The 20,167-nt window shown below is 36.0% G+C and overlaps 1 protein-coding gene across 1 annotated transcript in view; it reads left to right on the top strand.

The window, feature by feature from the left end:
• Nucleotides 1-20,167, top strand: part of tmem63c (transmembrane protein 63C) — a 55,545-nt gene that overhangs the window by 30,534 nt on the left and 4,844 nt on the right. The window contains exons 5-19 of the mRNA XM_084394007.1: nt 1,084-1,121; nt 2,575-2,717; nt 4,387-4,438; nt 4,538-4,646; nt 6,123-6,196; nt 6,334-6,414; nt 6,786-6,906; nt 7,096-7,229; nt 10,224-10,346; nt 12,924-13,077; nt 13,223-13,329; nt 16,222-16,308; nt 17,383-17,448; nt 17,543-17,705; nt 19,713-19,818. Coding sequence (XP_084250133.1) covers nt 1,084-1,121; nt 2,575-2,717; nt 4,387-4,438; nt 4,538-4,646; nt 6,123-6,196; nt 6,334-6,414; nt 6,786-6,906; nt 7,096-7,229; nt 10,224-10,346; nt 12,924-13,077; nt 13,223-13,329; nt 16,222-16,308; nt 17,383-17,448; nt 17,543-17,705; nt 19,713-19,818 — 1,558 coding nt within the window. The remainder of the gene's footprint in view (nt 1-1,083; nt 1,122-2,574; nt 2,718-4,386; nt 4,439-4,537; nt 4,647-6,122; nt 6,197-6,333; nt 6,415-6,785; nt 6,907-7,095; nt 7,230-10,223; nt 10,347-12,923; nt 13,078-13,222; nt 13,330-16,221; nt 16,309-17,382; nt 17,449-17,542; nt 17,706-19,712; nt 19,819-20,167) is intronic.

Genomic DNA, 20,167 nt, shown 5'->3' with positions numbered 1-20,167 from the left:
GTGTTGGGCCGGAAGTCAATGTCCTTATTTGGCAGTTCCGCTGCAAATACTGTGACGTAATAGTTCAAAAAACGTTTTTTTTGTAACCTTGGCCAGATCTGTGCCTTGCCACAATGCTGTATCTGAGCTCTTCAGGCAGTTCCTTTGACCTCATGACTCTCATTTGCTCTGACATGCACTGTGAGCTGTAAGGCCTTATATAGACAGGTGTGTGGCTTTCCTAATCAAGTCCAATCAGTATAATCAAACACAGCTGGACTCAAATGAAGGTGTAGAACCATCTCAAGGATGATCAGAAGAAATGGACAGCACCTGAGTTAAATATATGAGTGTCACAGCAAAGGGTCTGAATACTTAGGACCATGTGATATTTCAGTTTTTCTTTTTTAATAAATGTGCAAAAATGTCAACAATTCTGTGTTTTTCTGTCAATATGGGGTGCTGTGTGTACAATAATGAGGAAAAAAATGACCTTAAATGATTTTAGCAAATGGCTGCATTATAACAAAGAGTGAAAAAATTAAGGGGGTCTGAATACTTTCCGTACCCACTGTATATATATATATATATTTTTTTTTTGTAATATAAAAAAAAAAACTATTTAAGTGAACCTCAAGGAACATATTCAAATAATAAAAAATATCCATGTCATGACCCTTTTAAAGTCACTATCGTCTTCATGTTGATGCAAATTTTCAACTGCTGATACGTAAAGACATAAAGAGGCACACATAAAGTTCAATCTGTCGACGTGGATTACTCAGCTGCCGTTACGAAGCGTCGCCCCAGAGCTGATGTCATATAAAATAGCCTGTGCACTTAGACCCTATTTTCTTTTATGCACACTATCTGTCCGTTTAAATGCTGACCTCATTCTGTCTCCTGTCGTTTTATGTGCAATGACAGTTCAAGACATCACAGCCACGTTAAAGATATTGCATGGCTTTTTCCACTTGTTACGCTATCCATGTTCACTTAAAGAACAAATGATTCTGACAGATGCTAAGCTAGCCAGACGCGCTCTGTGTTTTTATATGCCAGACCTTTTTATGACACCGTTGTCTTCCCTCCCTCTCTTTATAGGGCTTCTGTTCCTGGCTCACATCTTTGTCCCACATGAAGTAAGTGTGCAAGAAAGTGGTGATGTCATCAACCAGCATCCTGTTTGCTCATGTTATATCTCATTAAGAAGGGAAAACACAGGGTGAAGGTGGACCGGGAACTTTACCAGCGCTTCTAACGCCTGGATACGCTCAAAAGCCTTTCAGAAACCGTAAACCAGCTGCGAGTCTGTCTCCACGGCTGCCGAGATGTTATTTGGACGAGTCGGATGGCATGTTGGTGCCATATTTAGCTGGTTCCTTTAAAAGCTTCTTGATCTCTCCGGAGACTGAGAGGCCACGCTGAGAGTTTCCTCACTCCGTGTGAGGCGAGGCTGTGTGTTTTTGTGTGAATGAGGGCTCCTTGTAATTATAATAGCCCTCAACGCCTTTATGTATTTGTGTGGTCTTTCAAAAAGACTGCTACACATACTGAATATTGTTGACTGAAGCCGATAATTCATTGTAAACACTGAAAACTCTCACAAAGTCAGTCTTTGTAATTTTAGTTAAACTAGTTGAGTGTAGCGCCAGCAAAACCAAGGGGTTATAGGTTGGAATATTAGAGAACTCACATGGGTCATTGACATGTAAGAGTGTCCACGATTAATTCAAAATGAAAAACTTTTTTTTTTAAACGGGTGCCAAGTTTGTCTTCATGTTGGTTTCATGTTGTTTTGAAAAACTTTAATATACAGTAGGTTACAGTTCATAAGCTTGGGGTCGGAAATATTTTTAAACGTTTTTGACTTTTTTACTCACCAAAAATACAGTAAAAACTGTAATATCGTAAAATAAAACATGACACCACCCACTAGGGGGAGGAGCCCACTGTGTACTGTTTCCATGGTAATGCAATATCCAATTTCAAAACGGTTTTCACAGGATGAATTTTGAGTGTTAAAGCTTTCGAGTGATACCTAATTTATGATGACGAAAAAAAAAAAAGCAATAAATAAAGCGAGACAAGCGTCCCTCAGCGGGACAGTGGAAGTCAACTGATAAATATGTGCGGTGCGTTTTTGGAGAGTCGCGCCACATGACATTTTACAAAATTAACTCTTATTTAATTATCTGACATTTTAAGAGATTTATTGACAACGATAAATCAGAATGGCAATAAATAATCAGAAGAGGTCCTAATATCATTTCCTGTTTTATTTTTTATGTTTCTGCATGTTAGTTGATCCACCACAACAGACGATTATGCCAAAGCCTTTCTTGGCTTTTTTCTTCATTACAGTATCAGAACCGTTGACAGTTAAAATTATAATTTTTTTTACTTTATACTTTCACTTTTTGTTAAAAAAGACTTAAAAAGCTGAATCTATGAAGCGCATTTTAATATATTTTTGTTGTTGTAATAATGTCGCTGACCCTCATACTGATGTGATGTAAGTTGCTTTGGATGAACATGTTGGTCTAATGAAAAAAATGCAAATGTAATTATTTTGTCCCTATTCTTTTCCCACAGGGATGAGGAGATCCGCAGTAAATGTGGCATTGACGCGATCACGTACCTGTCTTTCCAGCGCCACATCATCGTGCTCTTGATGGTGGTGTGTTTGCTGTCGCTCACCATCATCTTGCCCGTCAACCTCTCCGGGAACCTCCTCGGTACCTCCACCAGATCCTCAAATGCTTGGTTACTATTTGCTCTAGTATTGCTCAGCCATAAAGGATTCATGACAACAGACACAACACGTTTGGTATCCAGGAAAAGGCAGTATACTTGAATAAAGCATTACACCAGAATTACATTTTAATTCATCAGTGTGCATGCACCTAAAAACACACTCTTCAGAATAATCTCATGAATCAGTTTTGACAGATTGTTAGTGTTGATAGAATTGGACTCGGGTGACCTGAAATGACTCTTAAATGCATGATGCCATGCTCTGACATTAATCTAAAGGACATTCTAAAGGGAAAATAAAATGTAAAGATTAAGTGTGCAATTTTGTCAATGTTAAAAGACATTCATAGGTTCATTTCTAGAGTGTACAAAAAAATCGATCTGTAGTGCTTTTAAAACATTGATTATGTTCGGAATAGAGTGCTAGTGAAAAAATATATATATGTGCTCTACTGTTAACAAGTTTTGGGTCAGTAATTAAAATAAATAAATAATAATGCTTAAAAGATGCATTAAATTGATCAAAAGTGGCAGTTTTAAGACATTTTTACAGATTTCTATTTCAAATAAATGCTGTCATCAAATAATCCTTAAATCCAGTGTACCCCAAAATATTAATCAGTGCAATTGTTTTTAACATTGATAATAAAAATAATAATAAATGTTTTTTGAGCAGCAAATCAGTATATATAATGATTTCTGAAGGATCATGTGACACTGAAGACTGGAATAATGATGCTTAAAATTCAGCTTTGCATCACAGGAATAAATTACATTTTGAAATATATTAAAATAGAAATCAGTTATTTAAAAGTGTAATAATATTTCACACATTTTACTGTATAAAAATAATCTTAAACATAAGAGACTTCTTAAACATTAAAAACACCCCCAAAAAAAGCATACTGACTCCAAACCTTTGAACATTAGTGTACATTTTTTTTTACTGATTTTGAGGGAACATAAAAAAAACTAAAACGTTGTGTATGGCTGGAAATCTGCAGAGTTCTTGCGGATGCAGATTCCGTGTGGGCCTGCCGATGAACGACTTTAGGAAAGGCCTGGGAAAGCTCTTGAAGATGTAGAAGGGCTCCGTCTTAACCCTCTATTAGTGGACGTGTGTAAAAGCATAATTCAGACCACCCTACAGTGTTTGAAGATGGTTGGGTGGCACGATAGAGGGTTAGAAGGGCCAAGTTAAATATGGGAAAGGCCTTGACTGTCCACGCCACAAGAAGAACATTGTGAAAAGCCACCAGCTTTACCTCTTGTTGTCCTCAGACCTGCAATAATCTTTTCATGCGACCTCGGTGGCAGAAGTTTTCTGTGGCCTTCTAAAAGCGTTAAATGTGGATGTGTGGTAGACCAGTTTGTGGTGCAGCTTCAGGGCCGGCTGGTTACAATAAATTGGGGGTTTTGATGCTGACTGTCATCTCTGTGCAACAAATTGACACTGTTTTTGTGAAATAAACCAGCACGTTCACAAATTTGTCCTAGCAACCAAACCCAATGCATAGTGATTTGGGTGTAGAGAGTTTCTTTATTCCACATTCACAGGCCTCAAATTACTTTCAGAGTTTTATTTTTGACACTGGTATTTGAGAAGAGCATGAAATCTTAACAGGACTTGTTTATTCCTATGTTTTTCAGGAGATAGTCCACAGAATTTCGGCCGAACAACAGTGGTTAATGTCCCTGCACAGTAAGTTTGTGTACACCTGAAAAGCATTGCCTTGTTGTGTATGTGCATATTTATGAAGCTGTTGGCATGATCTTAATAACTCTCTTCTTCTTGCTTTAGGAACAAATTTCTGTGGTTGCACAGTATCTTTGCTCTGCTGTATTTTGTGATCACCGTCCTGTGCATGGCCCATCACTCCTCACAACAGAAATACAAAGAGGACGAGAAGGTCTGTGAACAGCTGTATTGTGTGCATTATGTTATTGCACCTCATTTCTGTTCCATAAATGCTTCTGCGTTTTACAGTGCTTGCAAGGCGAGCCAGTGAATCAAAAAAAAAAAAAAAAAAAAGTCCTTATTTCCTTTTACATTTAAAGAGAAATGTCATTAATAATAAATAATTAATAATTCAATTCTGTATTGTATTTTGCTGGAAGTCTGTTTTTACATACATTTGGATTTTTGGCATTGTGACATTATTTTTATGACGCCTCTATACTTACTTCAGCAATGCCTTCAGATGTTTAGCTTTTTTGTTAGTTTGCATTTCTCATTACTCTCAGTAATTTTCATTTACGGTAATACATTAATGAAAATCGCCCTGTCTGGACACTCTTTCACGGAGCCCTGCGCATACATATGACAAGAATATATATATTGTGGTCACGAATTAAGAATTCGTTCTCTCGTTTTAGTTAAACCGCGGCTACAAATGAAAGAATTAGTTCTCATGATTCCTCATGATTTATTAAGTCATTCCCTCGTTTTAGTAAATTGTCTACGTTGAAATAATTGGTTCCCTCGCTTTGGTTTAACGAAAACAAGGGAACGAATTGTTACAATGTGGCCATGATTTAATAAATCGAGCGAATTAATTATTATATCGTGCATGCGATTTACTTAAGACAATGGAAGGAATTAGCAAAGCGTGTTAGCAACTGCTGACGTATTAGTAAGTCATGGGAACGAACTGTATTACTCGTGCCCATGATATACATCTATTTGTTCCTTTATGTTACATGGGGCTCCGTACAATTATTTTATTTTATTTTATTTTATTTTATTTTATTTTATTTTATTTTATTTTATTTTATTTTATTTTATTTTATTTTATTTTATTTTATCAAAATGAAAATAAATTTACTACAACATATGATATATAAATGCTTTATGAATTATATTATAAATGCATATATATATATGAAGAGTTCAGATGCAAAAGCTTCTAAGTGCCATCTGAAATTTTCTTCTAGAATGATAATTTTGATCAAGCTCATATATTTAATTTCAGTAATTTCACTTAAATGACAATAATAGGTAATTTTCATTGCCATTTAAATGAAATTACTGAAATTAAATATACAAGCTTGATAAAAAATGATCATTCAAGAAGAAAATTTCAGATGGCACTTAGAGGCTTTTGCATCTGAACTCTTCATATTTGCATAACGATTATGTGAATTAAGTGAAAACTACTGTATGCTATTCACATGAAATGAAATAAAAGTTTTATAATCTTTCATTGACTTGTACTAACACAGTGCTCACCATTCAGATAATACCTGTGATGTTGCTTCATTAGAAGGTTTAATTGATCATGTTCCTACCAAAAAAGCAACACTGTTCTTTTGTCGTCTTGCAACCACCAAGATTTGCTTCATGAAATACACTTCTAGCTCTCATTTTTGATTCATTATTATTGCAGGTGGCCAGAACTCTAATGATAACGTCAATTCCAAGAGAAATCTCTGATCCCGGCCTGATCACCAAACACCTGCAGTGAGTGAAGAGCACAGAGCTGTTATCCACAGAATTTCAACCATTACTTCAGCATATTGGAGATTAAATGTCAACACAACTGATGGCGTTCATTTTTCACTTGTGTAAAAGCCAACGTCTCTTCTATCTCCAAACAGTGAAGCCTACCCCAGCTGCACCGTTACAGACATCCGGTTCTGCTTTGACGTACACAAACTAATGAAGCTGGACTCAGAAAGGTCATTTGCATTCGCACATCTCCTGAATGTCTAAGAGCTGAGTCTCGCCAATATTGCATATTTAACCTTATTAAAGGCACATTCACACCAAGGACGATAACGGTAAAGATGTATTTCTAGAAATCTGTCTAAATATAAAAGAATAGCAGCGTTCATACCACGATATTGTTGCAATCACTGTCAGAACGATTCTTTCCAGCTGATGAATGATAAAAAACTATGACAGCCAAACAGACTTTAATGAGCTCAAGCATTTAAAGCATTAAAGCTCGTAAACCGCTTAGAATAAACAGAATAATTTCATGCATTGGTGTGAACGTCAAAGTTATCGTTCTTTGTGTGAACGGGCCTTAAAACTATATCCTGTACAGGCGAAAAGCAATGAAAGGAAGGCTGTACTTCGCAACCAAAGCTCAGAAGGAAGGCAGGATCATGATAAAGACGCACCCCTGTGCACAGATCTTCTGCTGTGACGTATGTGGCTTTGAACAGGTAAATGTCCCTCACACACTGGTTATAGTTGTCAGAATGGATATATTTGGACACCTACATATAGAATAGTCATGTGACTGGTGCTGCACCTCTTCATGTTGGCCACTGGAGACCACCACACACCAACTGACAGTCATGCACTGCTCTGTGAGGAGGTTTGATACTCTTATGTCACTGTCCTCTCATCAGGTGGATGCAGAGCAGTATTACAGTGAGCTGGAGGAGAAACTGACAGATGAGTTTAATGCAGAGAAGAACCGGATCTCCATGAAGAGGCTGGGCATTGCCTTTGTTACCTTCAGAGATGAGAGGATGACTGCAGTGTAAGTGTTGGGGGGTAAATGGCTGATTATTGAGAATCGGCATCATCCGTCAAGAGGTCCTGTAATGAATACCTAGATTTTAAGAATATAAAAGTATTTTTATTTTAAAACATTTTATCAACATGAAGCAGATCTGCTGACAGCTGAACCACTAGTCTCTACTGTAGCTATCAGAAAACAATGTATTTCATTTCTTGGGACTATATTTAGTCTCATAGAGCCCTCAGGTTCCCTAAAAGACGTCCAGGGGTCCATGTGGAACGTATACAGTATGAAACACACAGAATAAAAATCACTGTTAACTAATTTCAGCATTCAAACTAATGACTTTTTAAGCATTATGAAATGTAATAAAGTGTTCTAGAGCATGTTCATGGTTCTTTGATGTCAGTTAATAATGACATTTAATAGTGATGACATGCAGGTACACCCTCAGAAAAAAGCTACAAAAGCTGTCACTGGTGCGGGACCTTTTTAAAGGGTAGACCTTAGTTTGTACCCATTACTACAGTGGCAGAAAGAGCTCAACGTGCTGCAACTAAAGAAAAAACATGCAAATAGAAAAAACACCTGCAAATTAAGAAAACGTCTTCATCAGTTTGACAACACATGTGCAATACAACGCAAACAAATACAGAAACACACTGCAAATACTCACAACGCAACCAAATGCAGAAATGGGCCATGCTTATTGTTCAGTGTCTCCTTGTAAGTGTTGTCGACGACCTGAGGGGTGAGTTGCATTGTCCATTATTGTACTGTCCATTGTGAGTATTTGCAGTGTGTTTCTGTATTTAATTGTGTTGTGAGTATTTGCAGCATGTTTCTGTATTTGGTGCATTGTGAGTATTTGCAACGCTTTTCTGTATTTGGTGTGTTGTGAGTACTTGCAGTGCGTTTCTGTATCTGGTTATGTTGTGAGTATTTGCAACGCATTTCTGTATTTGGTGCATTGTGAGTATTTGCAACGCATTTCTGTATTTGGTGTGTTGTGAGTATTTGCAGCATGTTTCTGTATCTGGTTATGTTGTGAGTATTTGCAACGCATTTCTGTATTTGGTGTGTTGTGAGTACTTGCAGTGCGTTTCTGTATTTGGTTGTGTTGTGAGTATTTGCAGGGCCGGCTCTAGCCCTTTGGTTGCCCTAGGCAAGATTGAGCCTAAAATGCTCTAATAGTCACTCCAATACTTCAACAAGCAAATTATGACTTGAAGAATCAACTGTAAATTGTTTATACACAAATTCTACAAAGAATGTTCAAGGATATTTACCAAATTGGATTAATTTAAGCAAATTATGATTGCAATTACTGGTTTAACTATACCTTCTACAAACAAATGTGCTATTATGGATAATGTATGTACCACTACAAAATTAAAATATTAAGTTCTTTTAGTTCAATCTCAAATAATAAAATATTAATAGTTGTTTCTGCCATTTCTATTCACCTTCAAAGTAACTATAGCTAGCAAACTAGCTTAGTGACAGCAATGAAACGTCCAATATTAGGTGATGTAGGCTACAATACTAAGTAGCCTAAATTTATTTCATTGGACACCTTAATAGCTAAGATGAGAAGACTTACTTTATACTGAGCTTTATTTTTTATCTTCTTCCTTTCTCCGTTTTCGTCCCTGTGCACCAGAGGTTTAGACCGCTTCATTTTCAAACAAACGCGCCAGCAGCTGAGCACTTCCCTAACGTAACGTAACGCAACGCTCCCGCCCCCCGCCAATCCAGAAATGGTCGACAAAAATCATAAATTCAATCTAATAATCAGGTTGACAAGTAATTAAACGTGTGGTTGAGGGGGCGCCCTTTGATCATGTTTAATAAACATTTCGCGTTTCGTTCTAATTTTATGATTAATATGGGAAGTAGATAGGGCGACACTAGAGTGCGTCCGCGCCCCCCAACACATTTGTCGCCCTAGGCAACCGCCTAGTTCGCCTATAGCAATCGCCGGCCCTGAGTATTTGCCGCATGTTTCTGTATTTGGTTGTGTTGTGAGTATTTGCAACGCATTTCTTTATTTGGTGTGTTGTGAGTACTTGCAGTGCGTTTCTGTATTTGGTTATGTTGTGAGTATTTGCAGCATGTTTCTATATTTGGTTGTGTTGTGAGTACTTGCAGTGCGTTTCTGTATCTGGTTATGTTGTGAGTATTTGCAACGCATTTCTGTATTTGGTGTGTTGTGAGTACTTGCAGTGCGTTTCTGTATCTGGTTATGTTGTGAGTATTTGCAGCACACATTGTCATCAAACTGATAAAACTGTTTTGTCTTAATTTGCATGTGTTTTTTATATTTTCATGTGTTTCCTTCAGTTGCAGAGGGCTGAGCTCATTCGGGCATCATACTTTACCCCTAAAGAGTGCATATTAGTACCTTGAAAGGGTACTGGTGTCCCAGTGACAGCTTTTTTTCTGAGAGTGTATACAAATAAAATCCTAACAAACTAAATATTTTAATTTAAAATGATTTAATTACTTAAATTACTTTAATTAGCTTTTCATCTAATAATGAACTAATTAAAAAAACTCACAAACTGAAATTTTGGGCAGTTTGGTGCTGTATTGTATGACAGGAAATCAGTTTGATTTCTATCAGACTAGTTTTATAAGTTATACAAATAATTTTGAGAAATATCCTGTCTGAAGTATAGATTTATTATCCCATGCTCATTATTAGTACTGTCCCTTACCAAAAAAAAAAACCAAAAAAAAAAACCAAGAAACTCTTATACATCAAACTCTTTCTTACCAAACCTTTGCAACTTACAACTTTTATTTAGTATACTACACTAAACAGCTTTATATATAAGTTTATACAACACAAAATTCTGGTGCTGGTTTCTGATTGGTCAATACAGTATGTTAAAAACCACAATATAGTAATTCGGTACTCTACTGTGTACATTTGAAAATTATATATTCACATGTTCTCTCATACCTTATTGTTTAAATATGTAAGCCTCTGTGCTTCTGTTTCTGCAGTATTGTGAAAGACTACAGCCGCGCTCGCTGCCGCCACAGACCCCAGCAGTCCAGCATTACCACAGTGGTGCGTTCACATCAGTGGGGTGTTTCTTACGCCCCTGCCCCTAATGACATCATCTGGTAAGTCGACACGATAGCCACATCTATATCTTGAAATAGGAAAAAGTATAGAAATAACCGCAATGAGCAAATGCTTTTATGAAATGATCCAGATTTACGATGTTTTATGTGATGTTTTATTTAACGTTTTTTAAGTATATAGTTATGTTAACTGTTCTGCAAAGTTGAAGTCATATATATTTTTCATGACATGCTTTGTTCCAGGCCATTACACTTGCATTTGAGAGATGAAATTGGATTAATTAAGTCTCAATCTGAGTGTGTGCCTAGACAGCCACTGTGAAAGCCATTATATATCTTACATAATATGTGTTGAGAATCATATATTGAGTGAGTGTTAGTGTGTGTGGGTGTGTGTGTGGGGGGGGGGGGACAGTGTCAGTCCGTCTTTCTGCTTGACTGGACGTGTGTGTGTGTGTGTGTGTGCGTGTGCGTTTTTCTGAATTCAAGACTTTCTTTTTTATGGATACAAGCCCTAATGTGTAGCATGTTTGCTTCTTATTAAAACAATTTATTGAAGTGTGAATGTTTTCCATTTCAGTGTAGCCCATGAGTTCAATGTTTTGTAGCACTGCATTTATAGAGTAAATGGTTTTGAAATGTTGGAAAATTATAGAGTGGAAACGATTACTTTCGAAAGGTATTTGTTTGCACTTTATGTAAATCTCATTCTCATTTTTATGTCTTTCATGTGCCCTGCTTTTACTTAAACGGGTAGTTCACCTAAAAATGACAATTCTGTCATCATTTACTCATCATTTACATCCTCATGTTGTTCCAAACCTGCACTGTAAAAAAAAATCTGAACTCATTATATTATGTTCCTTTTTTGTATGGGCTTATTTGAGTTGGGTATATATATATAAATTGGGGGGGGGGGGGGGGGGGGCATATATTATATATATATATATATATATATATATATATGAAGAGTTCAGATGCAAAAGCCTCTAAGTGTCATTTTAAATTTTCTTCTAGAATGATCATTTTTATCAAGCTCATATATTTAAGTTCCGTAATTTCACTTAAATGGCAATGAAAATTACCTATTAATTATCATTTAAGTGAAATTACAAAACTTAAATATACGAGCTTGATAAAAATGATCATTCTAGAGGAAAATTTCAGATGGCACTTAGAGGCTTTTGCATCTGAACTCTTCATATATATATATATATAAATTTTTTTTCTTTTTTTTCTCCAATTTAAATACATTGGAAATCAACTGGAAAAACAGTAAATTAAGTTCAGTTTACCAAAATCAAAAAACAGTGTGTTTTATTTTGCGGAACTAAAAATAATAATAAATTAATGTCCATGCAATCAAAGTAAATGAGGTTCCGTGTTGTTTTGACTTTCTTTTCATGGCCAGAAACAGTTTTCAAAATGTCTTCTTTTGTGTTCTGCGGAGGAAATAAAGTCATGAAGGTTTGGAACGAAATGAACCTTAATAATGTCATAAATAATTTTTTTTGTGAACAATCCTTTTAACTCTTTAAAACCTACTGTATCATATTTGATACACAAATATAAGGCCTCTAAATAATCTAAATGAAAACTTCGCTGAAAAACCTGTTGTACACAATCTACTGCATGCCTTCTGTCGTCTGATTGATAGTTTATACTTTTATAGCAAGTAAAAGTCCTTTTAGTATCATTCTGAAATCATCCCACTTCAGGTCGTGATACAAGTGTCTTTTTGCTCTGAAGTCTTTACTGATTTTTTATAAAGTAAACGTAAGATTTTTATATTGTTTCTGTTGTTAGTAATACTTTTATACTATCAATATGAACACTTACTGGTCTGAGGAAGTAACTTACTGTACTACTTGATTATCCGTACATCATTCTTTAGAAAATCAAATATGATACTTTTGAGGAACATTTATTTGTTCATCTCTCAATAATCATTGTATTGTAAACTAAGCATTTAAATCTCTCATCTCACTAAGACATGAAAACTGATATTTATATACATTATACATAAGTAGTCTGCTATACTGTTATATAGATCATTACAAGCCAGAATTATTTCATCTTACTTTTTGACCATATAAAAAATTTTTTAGGTGTTTTTTTTTTCTCCCATATTCTCTTATATCATACTTTATGAGCCATAAAAGCCAGGCGTATCAAATATGAACACATATACAAACTTTTTTATTATTATTTAAATTTTGTCTAAAGGTACAGTAGTATACATTTTATTTATTTTTTTACTATTATTTTATATATCAGACTTTACGAGTATAAAGTGTAGACTATCCCATAGAACATCCCTGTTGAAAACAACCCAACAATCTTTAACTGGCCATAAACTGGTTTCAGAGGGGTTTGGGGCACTTTTACTGGTTTTAAAGGGGTTTTGGGCTCTTTTGAGCTGGAAGACCACTAGCTAAACCAGCTCTGTCAGTCCGGGAGACCAGCTAACCAGCTAAAGCTGTGTTTTCCAGCACAAGCCTTCCCATTTATGTAACAGCAGCTGAACATCCCGCTTATTCTTGGCGAGCACACACTCTCAGTCCTGTAACTGTTGTTAAGACCTTGTCTTGTTGATTGGTGCCTGTGTTCATTTAGGGAAAATCTGTCAGTGTGCGGTTCTCGCTGGTGGCTCCGCTGCGTCCTGCTCAACATGACGCTCTTCCTCTTGCTCTTCTTTCTCACAACCCCTGCTATCATCGTAAACACTATGGACAAGTTCAACGTCACTCGGCCAGTTGAAAGCTTAAGGGTCAGTGACCATCAAAGACGTTTTATAACCGTACGGCTGTATTACGCCACATTAGAATGTAAAATAAAACTGAAAGTGCTTTTTTGTGTTGTTTTCGGAAGTTGGATGTTTTGAATTTGATCTTTTACTGTCTTCTACTGTCTAGAACCCAGTAATTACCCAGTTCTTCCCCACCCTGCTCCTGTGGGCCTTTTCCATTCTCCTGCCCTTCATTGTGTACTATTCATCTTTCTTTGAGTACCACTGGACCAGGTATGATGCCGTTTCCACCGTCTGACTTTAAACTGTGTATAAATATGAGAAAGCTACAGCAGGGAGGTCTTTTTACTCCAGTACACATTCAAATGACTGATTTGTACTGATGACGTTTGGAAATATGATTAAAATTAAATGATTGTTTTATTAACACAATTATTGAATTCATTTAATACTTATTACTAATATGTTCCCTGTCGGATTTTAAAACAACTTGAATTTGTTACCGTAATGCATTTGGATGATACACTACCATTCAGATTTTTTATTATTTTTGAAAGAAGTCTCTTATACTCACCAAGGTTGCATTTATGTGATCAAAAATACAGTAAAAAATAGTAATATTGTAAAATATTGCTGCAATTTTAAATAACTGACCTTTTTAAATATATGTTAAAATGTACTTTTTTCCTGTGACGACAAAGATGAATTTCTTGCAGCCATTTATTGTTAACATTGTAAATGTATTTACTGTCTATTTAATCAATCTGATAAATTAAATGCATTTTCTGCTTAATAAAAGTATTCATTTAGCCTATTTAAAAAAAATCTTACTGATCCCAAACTTTTGAATAATATTGTATATATATATTTTTTTAATATTTTAAATCTAAAAATGTTTATATTAATTTGTATCATTTAAATTTCCATAATATACAACAAATTCTATCACAATTTATTTAAACATTTAACCCTCTGGTACTGCTCACATGACTTTTTTTTATTTTAATGAAATCAATGTACAATATTTTAGTTCAATAATGTTTTTTTTAAACATGGTTTACTCTGTGAGAAAAACTAAATCATAAATCTACACAAGTTGTGTTCCAAATTTGAGGTTGATAATCAAAAAATGAGCTTTCAGATGTTGCTTGGGTGCAGTACCAAAAGTTTCCACTTGATGAAATTTGATTTTCATTCATTTCCAATGCGGTCATTTCTGACCTTGAACAATACAAGTGGGTCTTTTTTTCTGAACCATTCAACCTTTTCGAATCATGTTGATGATTTTGTGTGTGTGTGTGTGTGTGTGTGTGTGTTTGTGTATATAAGTTACATAATGAAGACAGACTTCACCGCCAGTTCACTTTACTGTTCACACACACACACACACACAGTTCCATTGCAGGGTATGGAGGTCCCCTGTTGGATAGATAGACATAGGTCAGAGTTGCAGGTCCCCTCTTGGCATGTTTTTTAAAAAATAAAAAATGCATATTTCAAGTTATATTATGAAAAAAAGAAAATTTTGTATGTCATTTTTGTTTCTTCAAAATGACCAGAAACACTATTCCCCTCTTGGCCAGTGTAAAGCGATAGTCCCCTTTTAGTAATATAGACGTGTGTGTGTGCGTGTGTGTGTGTGTGTGTGTGTGTGTGTGTGAGACCTTTACCAAGTTTCAAATTCAAATAAAAAATAAATAAAAAACGTGAAACCGAACAGCACCAGAGGGTTAAGAAAACTAATATATTATTAGTGAGAATGGAATTTTCCTATATTATGGTAATGAAAAATGGAGGTACGGTGTTGCTTGATTCACCCCCCCCCCCCCCCCACACACACACACAAAAATGCACATTTTGTCATTATTTACTCACGCTCCTGCAGTTCCAGAACTATATGACTTACTTTCTTCTGTTGAACACGAAAGAAGATATTTTAAAGAATGTTGGTTTCTCAAAATATCTTCCCTTATGTTCCACAGTAGAATGTAAGTCATACAGGCTTGGAACTGCATGACCGTGAGCAAATTATGATAAAATATACATTTCTGGGTGACCTATCCCTTTAATCAACCTATACACACCACAATCATACACATATACATTCATACACACATATGATGGTTACAAAAATATTGTGTTGTCTCAATGACCAGGGTAAGTTTGTGCTGTTGGTAGTTGTATTTGCAACGCAGCTTAAATCTATTGCATAAACATGTTCATATCAGCGCACAAACATATTGCATAACTGTTGAACAACCCCCAACCCAGTCTCAGTCTCCCACCCACCCATGCACAACACGTTTACATGGTGTCCCTCTCTCTTGTACTCTCTGCTTGCCTCTCCAGGCTTGTTGTCATAGTGATCACAACATGGGAATAATCATATGCAGACTGGCGGCGTCTTTCACAGAGTCACATTATAGTTCACGTGGATCAAACACTCTGTTGTGCAGCTACAGTACCTGCAGTAAAACATTTGTGTACCTGTTGTATTTACAGCGCAAACACTTTTAATGATTAATATACACTCGACATGAAAGTCAACATGAAATCAGAATTGAGTATTTACGAAATTAATTTACATTTTGACTCTGAAATAGTCACATTAGGTTGTCAGGATTGTGCTGCCAACGTGGTTTTATGTGGACTTTAACCAGAAACTGGTGTGATAATGGAAAAGAATGGAATGGTAAAGTCATGTAAAAAGATGAAAATCCATTTATTTATTATTATGTATTTAAAGTCGACATGAAACAGAAGCTGCAATAATCGTTTCTTCCCTGTTGTGATCACATCTGTGTGAAACGGCTTCTCGAACAAGAAAAAATGTAGGGCGGGATTTGATTTTGTCCATCGGGAGTTGATTGGATGGTTGTGGTTTGCTATTGGTTGATCTCATGTGAGTGACAGATTGTCCCGCCCTCACGCCAGTAAACACATCATAGTCAGAGAAGATATGTCGCTGCAAGAGGGAGGGGGAGTTATTTTGATTAAATATTATTGAGGGCACATGAATTAAATAAATAAAAAAGATGTGCAAGGATAAATCATTTAGAATACTGCTATATTCCATAAAAAAAAAGTATTGTCAATTTTGATTTCATGGTGACTTTAATATATTTATTCTAATTGTTTGGTTCTTGTAATGTTTTTCTCTCTCAGGTCCGGTGAGAATCAGGTCACTATGCACAAATGCTTTTTACTGCTTGTCTTCATGGTAATCATTCTACCATCACTGGGTCTATCCAGGTAATCATCTTACAATAATTGTATGTATAATAACACGTTGATAAAAGCATTTCAAGGTTCTCATTTAAAAAATACCTTTTTGGTCTGCCATTTTGTCTCAGAATAAAATGTTTCTGTATATACAGTACGATATACAGTATGTATGTGGGTCAATGACAGTGACAAATAAGGATGTCCTATTTATACCAAATTTGCTAATTAGGCTATTTTCCTTTTCACAATCCCCAGACAGTTACGGCATCTGAACATGTTTGATTTTAAGCCCAACAAAATTCTCAAAATGACTTTCAACTCAGAAATTTTAAATGTTTATAAAAGAAGAAGAATTTTTATGAACCTCGTTTTTAAATTGTTTAATCTCACAACATAAAACAATAGATATAGGCTATCTATCCGGAAACTTTGAGTTTGCCAAACATTAGTGGATTATGTTCATAGTTAAAGGAATATTTCACCCAAAAATGAAAATTCTGTCATTAATTATTATAAATTTACCACTTTATTTACAAAATATGAATCTTCAACATGCATTCACGAGAACACCACGTTGTTGATGTTGTTGTGTGAACGCATATTGGAGATTCATGTTTTGTAAATAAAGTGGTAAATTATGTTTTTTTGCACAAACAAAGCACTCGCAGCGCTTCATAAAATTGAGGTTAAATCACTGGAGTCACATGGATTACTTTAATAATGTATACCTTTCTGGGCCTTGAAAATGGTAGTTGCGTAGGCTGTCAGTGGAGGGATAAAGCTCTCAGATTTCATTCAAAAGATCTTCATTTGTGTTCCAAAGGAATGTCTTATGGCTTTGGAACAACATGATGGTGAGTAATTAATGACAGAATTTTAATTTTTTGGTGAACTATCCCTTTAATGTGATAAACTACAGCGGTGGTTACTCTAGGACACCTTAAGGTTAAACTTAAGGACATCACACATCCACTAAAAATCACCTTTAGACCAGTTGGTTAAAACGAACTAAACAAAAGGCTGAGACATTCACAGTTTAAAGTGTCCATATAATGTTCAGGATTATATATTATATACAGTATTCTCTTGTCTGCTCCACAGCTTGGATTTGTTCTTCAGATGGCTTTTTGACATCCACTTCCTGGATGAAACAGATGTAAAGTTTCAGTAAGTTCTTACTGTTCCCTAAATCTACCGCTGTTGGTTAATTTATGTAGAACATGCATAATTTGATGAGACCCACTTTGTTTTGTCCACTCAGGTGTGTGTTTTTGCCTGATAACGGAGCTTTTTTTTTGAACTATGTGATCACGTCCAGTCTGATCGGAACGGCCATGGAGCTTTTGCGTATTCCTGCTCTACTGGTGTACTCTCTTCGCCTTTGCTTTGCCAAATCTAAAGCTGAGCGTATCCACGTTAAAAGAGTGAGTGAACCTGTACAGTGAAAACAATACTTGTCACGGACTGGCTTGACTTGATAATCCTGACAAAGATGCTTGATGCAGCTGAATGATGTAATATTTAATAAACACCAGGAACCTTATAAAGATACTGTACATACCAGCACGAAACGTTAACACAAGACCCAAAAAACAGATAAAGACTGAGGGTTTAAATACACAAGATAATGAGAAACAGGTGAGACACTAATCAATGAATACCTATGGAAACTAAGGAAACAGGAACTAAGCACACAGGAACTGACACACAGGCAATACAAGACAAAATAACATCCAAATAAAAGTCCAGGAACACAGAGACACAGGGAAGCGTGACATTGATATAATGAAAAACTACTTCAATTAAAAAAGACTGGTTTCTATTTTAATATATTTTAAAATATAATTTTTTTCCTGTGATGGAAAAGCTGAATTTCAACAGCCAAATTACTTCAGTGTTTAGTGTTACAATATCAAGTGTTACAAAATCATGCTAATATGCTGATTATCAATTTAATAGGTTTATCATCAATGTTGAAAACTGTTGTGGAAACAGTGATGCATTTTTTTCAAGATTCTTTAACGAATGGAAACAAAAAGAAACGAAAGAACAGCATTTATTTTAAATAGATTTTTTTTGTATTAATGTAAAAATGTCACTTTTGATCAATTTAATGCATCCTTGTATTAATTTTAAAAGTATTAATTTCTTTAAAAAAATGTGAAAGATAGTGTGTTTAAAATACATAAAAATACATATCAAGCGTAGCATCAGTTCTGGCAGGTCACGTTAATCAAGCTCGCATCAGCTGACTCTCAGCTGATCCACGTCTACTTATAGGAATACATAATATAAGCTCCTTATTTATTATCAGCAGCTATCGCGTTTCTCAGGAGCGAATTAACCTCCTCCGTCCCCAGCTCTCGTCCAGTGAGGATTTGGCATTCTGATTCCCCTTTGAATTAAACAAAATTCTCTATTATGTTGTACATTTAAATCTTTTTATATCTATACATTTACGTTGGTTCTGTTCTGTTTACCCTAATGGGGGTTATCGTTGCTCTCCCTGCTCTTATCCATGCTAGACTGCATGGATCCGCAGGGAGTTCTTGCCCAGAACAGAACCATACTGCCAATCCAAGCTGTATAATAACTGTCAATCGAATTTGACGATAGTGGTCCTGACAGAAATAAAGTTATACTGATAGTAGCCGCGTTTCAACCGCAGGAACTTTCCCCAGGAACTAGGAACTTTGGGGTGGTATTAAACCGCAGGAACCAGGGTCTAAATGAAGTTCCGGGTAAAGATTTCCCTCTCAGAAAGTCCCTGCTCGCGAGGTAGTACTTTTTCAAAGTTCAGGAACTTTCGGGGGTGGGACTTGGGCACTGAACATGCTGATTGGTTGAGTTCATGCAGCATTTTGATTGGTTGACTCCACACAGCATTTTATTTCAACCACCATTTTTAAAAGGCTATTGCAGTCTGTGCAGTAGTAGTTGCTGGCTATTTGAGTCGACAATGGAGTTTAAAAAATACGACCGGTGGACCAACGATGAGGTTCAGGCTTTATCAAGCTTATATGTGGAGGACGAGATCCAGCGGATCCAGCCAGTCCTACGTCACCCAACTATTTAGCCTAATCTTCACAGTACTTTAGGCCGCGATGGAAATGCAGACCGCAACAGGTCTGAGGGGAAAAAGTTCCTGGGACAAATTTCTCCAGGTAATTGTGGGAGAAACATGGCTTAATTGTCTAGAGCCCCTAATGGAAAAGTTCTCTTATAAAAAAATAATATTTTTTGATCATTTATTCACATTCATGTCGTTCCAAACGCATTCACTGTTATTTTTACTGTGTAACACTAAAGGAGAATCTTTACACAACTCTTTTCCACACAGCTTCTGTTCTTAGTGACTGTCAATCACCGAAACGTAACATTAAATGGCATTAAAATACACTAACAACCTATTTCTCCATTCTCACCCTCAGAGTCAGGCCTATGAGTTTCAGTTCGGTCTTGAGTATGCCTGGACCATGTGCATATTTTCAGTCAGTATGACCTACAGCATCACTTGCCCCATCATTGTACCTTTTGGTGAGTCTGCGTAATTTTAGGGATTTTATTTTTCAACAAACAGACTGTTCTTTTAGGATTTCTTGTTCCCCTCCCTTATTCCACTTTCCTCCTAATTTGCACTCGAATCCATTTGTCTGTAATCTCTGCATCACTGCACCATTTGTTTCATATTTTTCTCTTCCTCTCATTCTCTCTGTTCCTTTTTACCCACAGCTCTCTTTTTTCTTTCCGTCACTCTTCATTTCCACCTCTGTGCATGTTCTAATACCTCGCTCCCGTCCTCAGTCTGTGTGGGCGTCTGAGCCGTATCTCCAACAGCATCTCAGTATCGCGGTGTGACATGGCCGCTAGGTGCGAACCCGCTGTA

Source organism: Rutilus rutilus (genome assembly GCF_951802725.1).
Source record: "Rutilus rutilus genome assembly, chromosome: 21".
NCBI classification, from domain to species: Eukaryota; Metazoa; Chordata; class Actinopteri; order Cypriniformes; family Leuciscidae; genus Rutilus; species Rutilus rutilus.
This window is presented reverse-complemented; position numbering and strand designations above follow the sequence as displayed.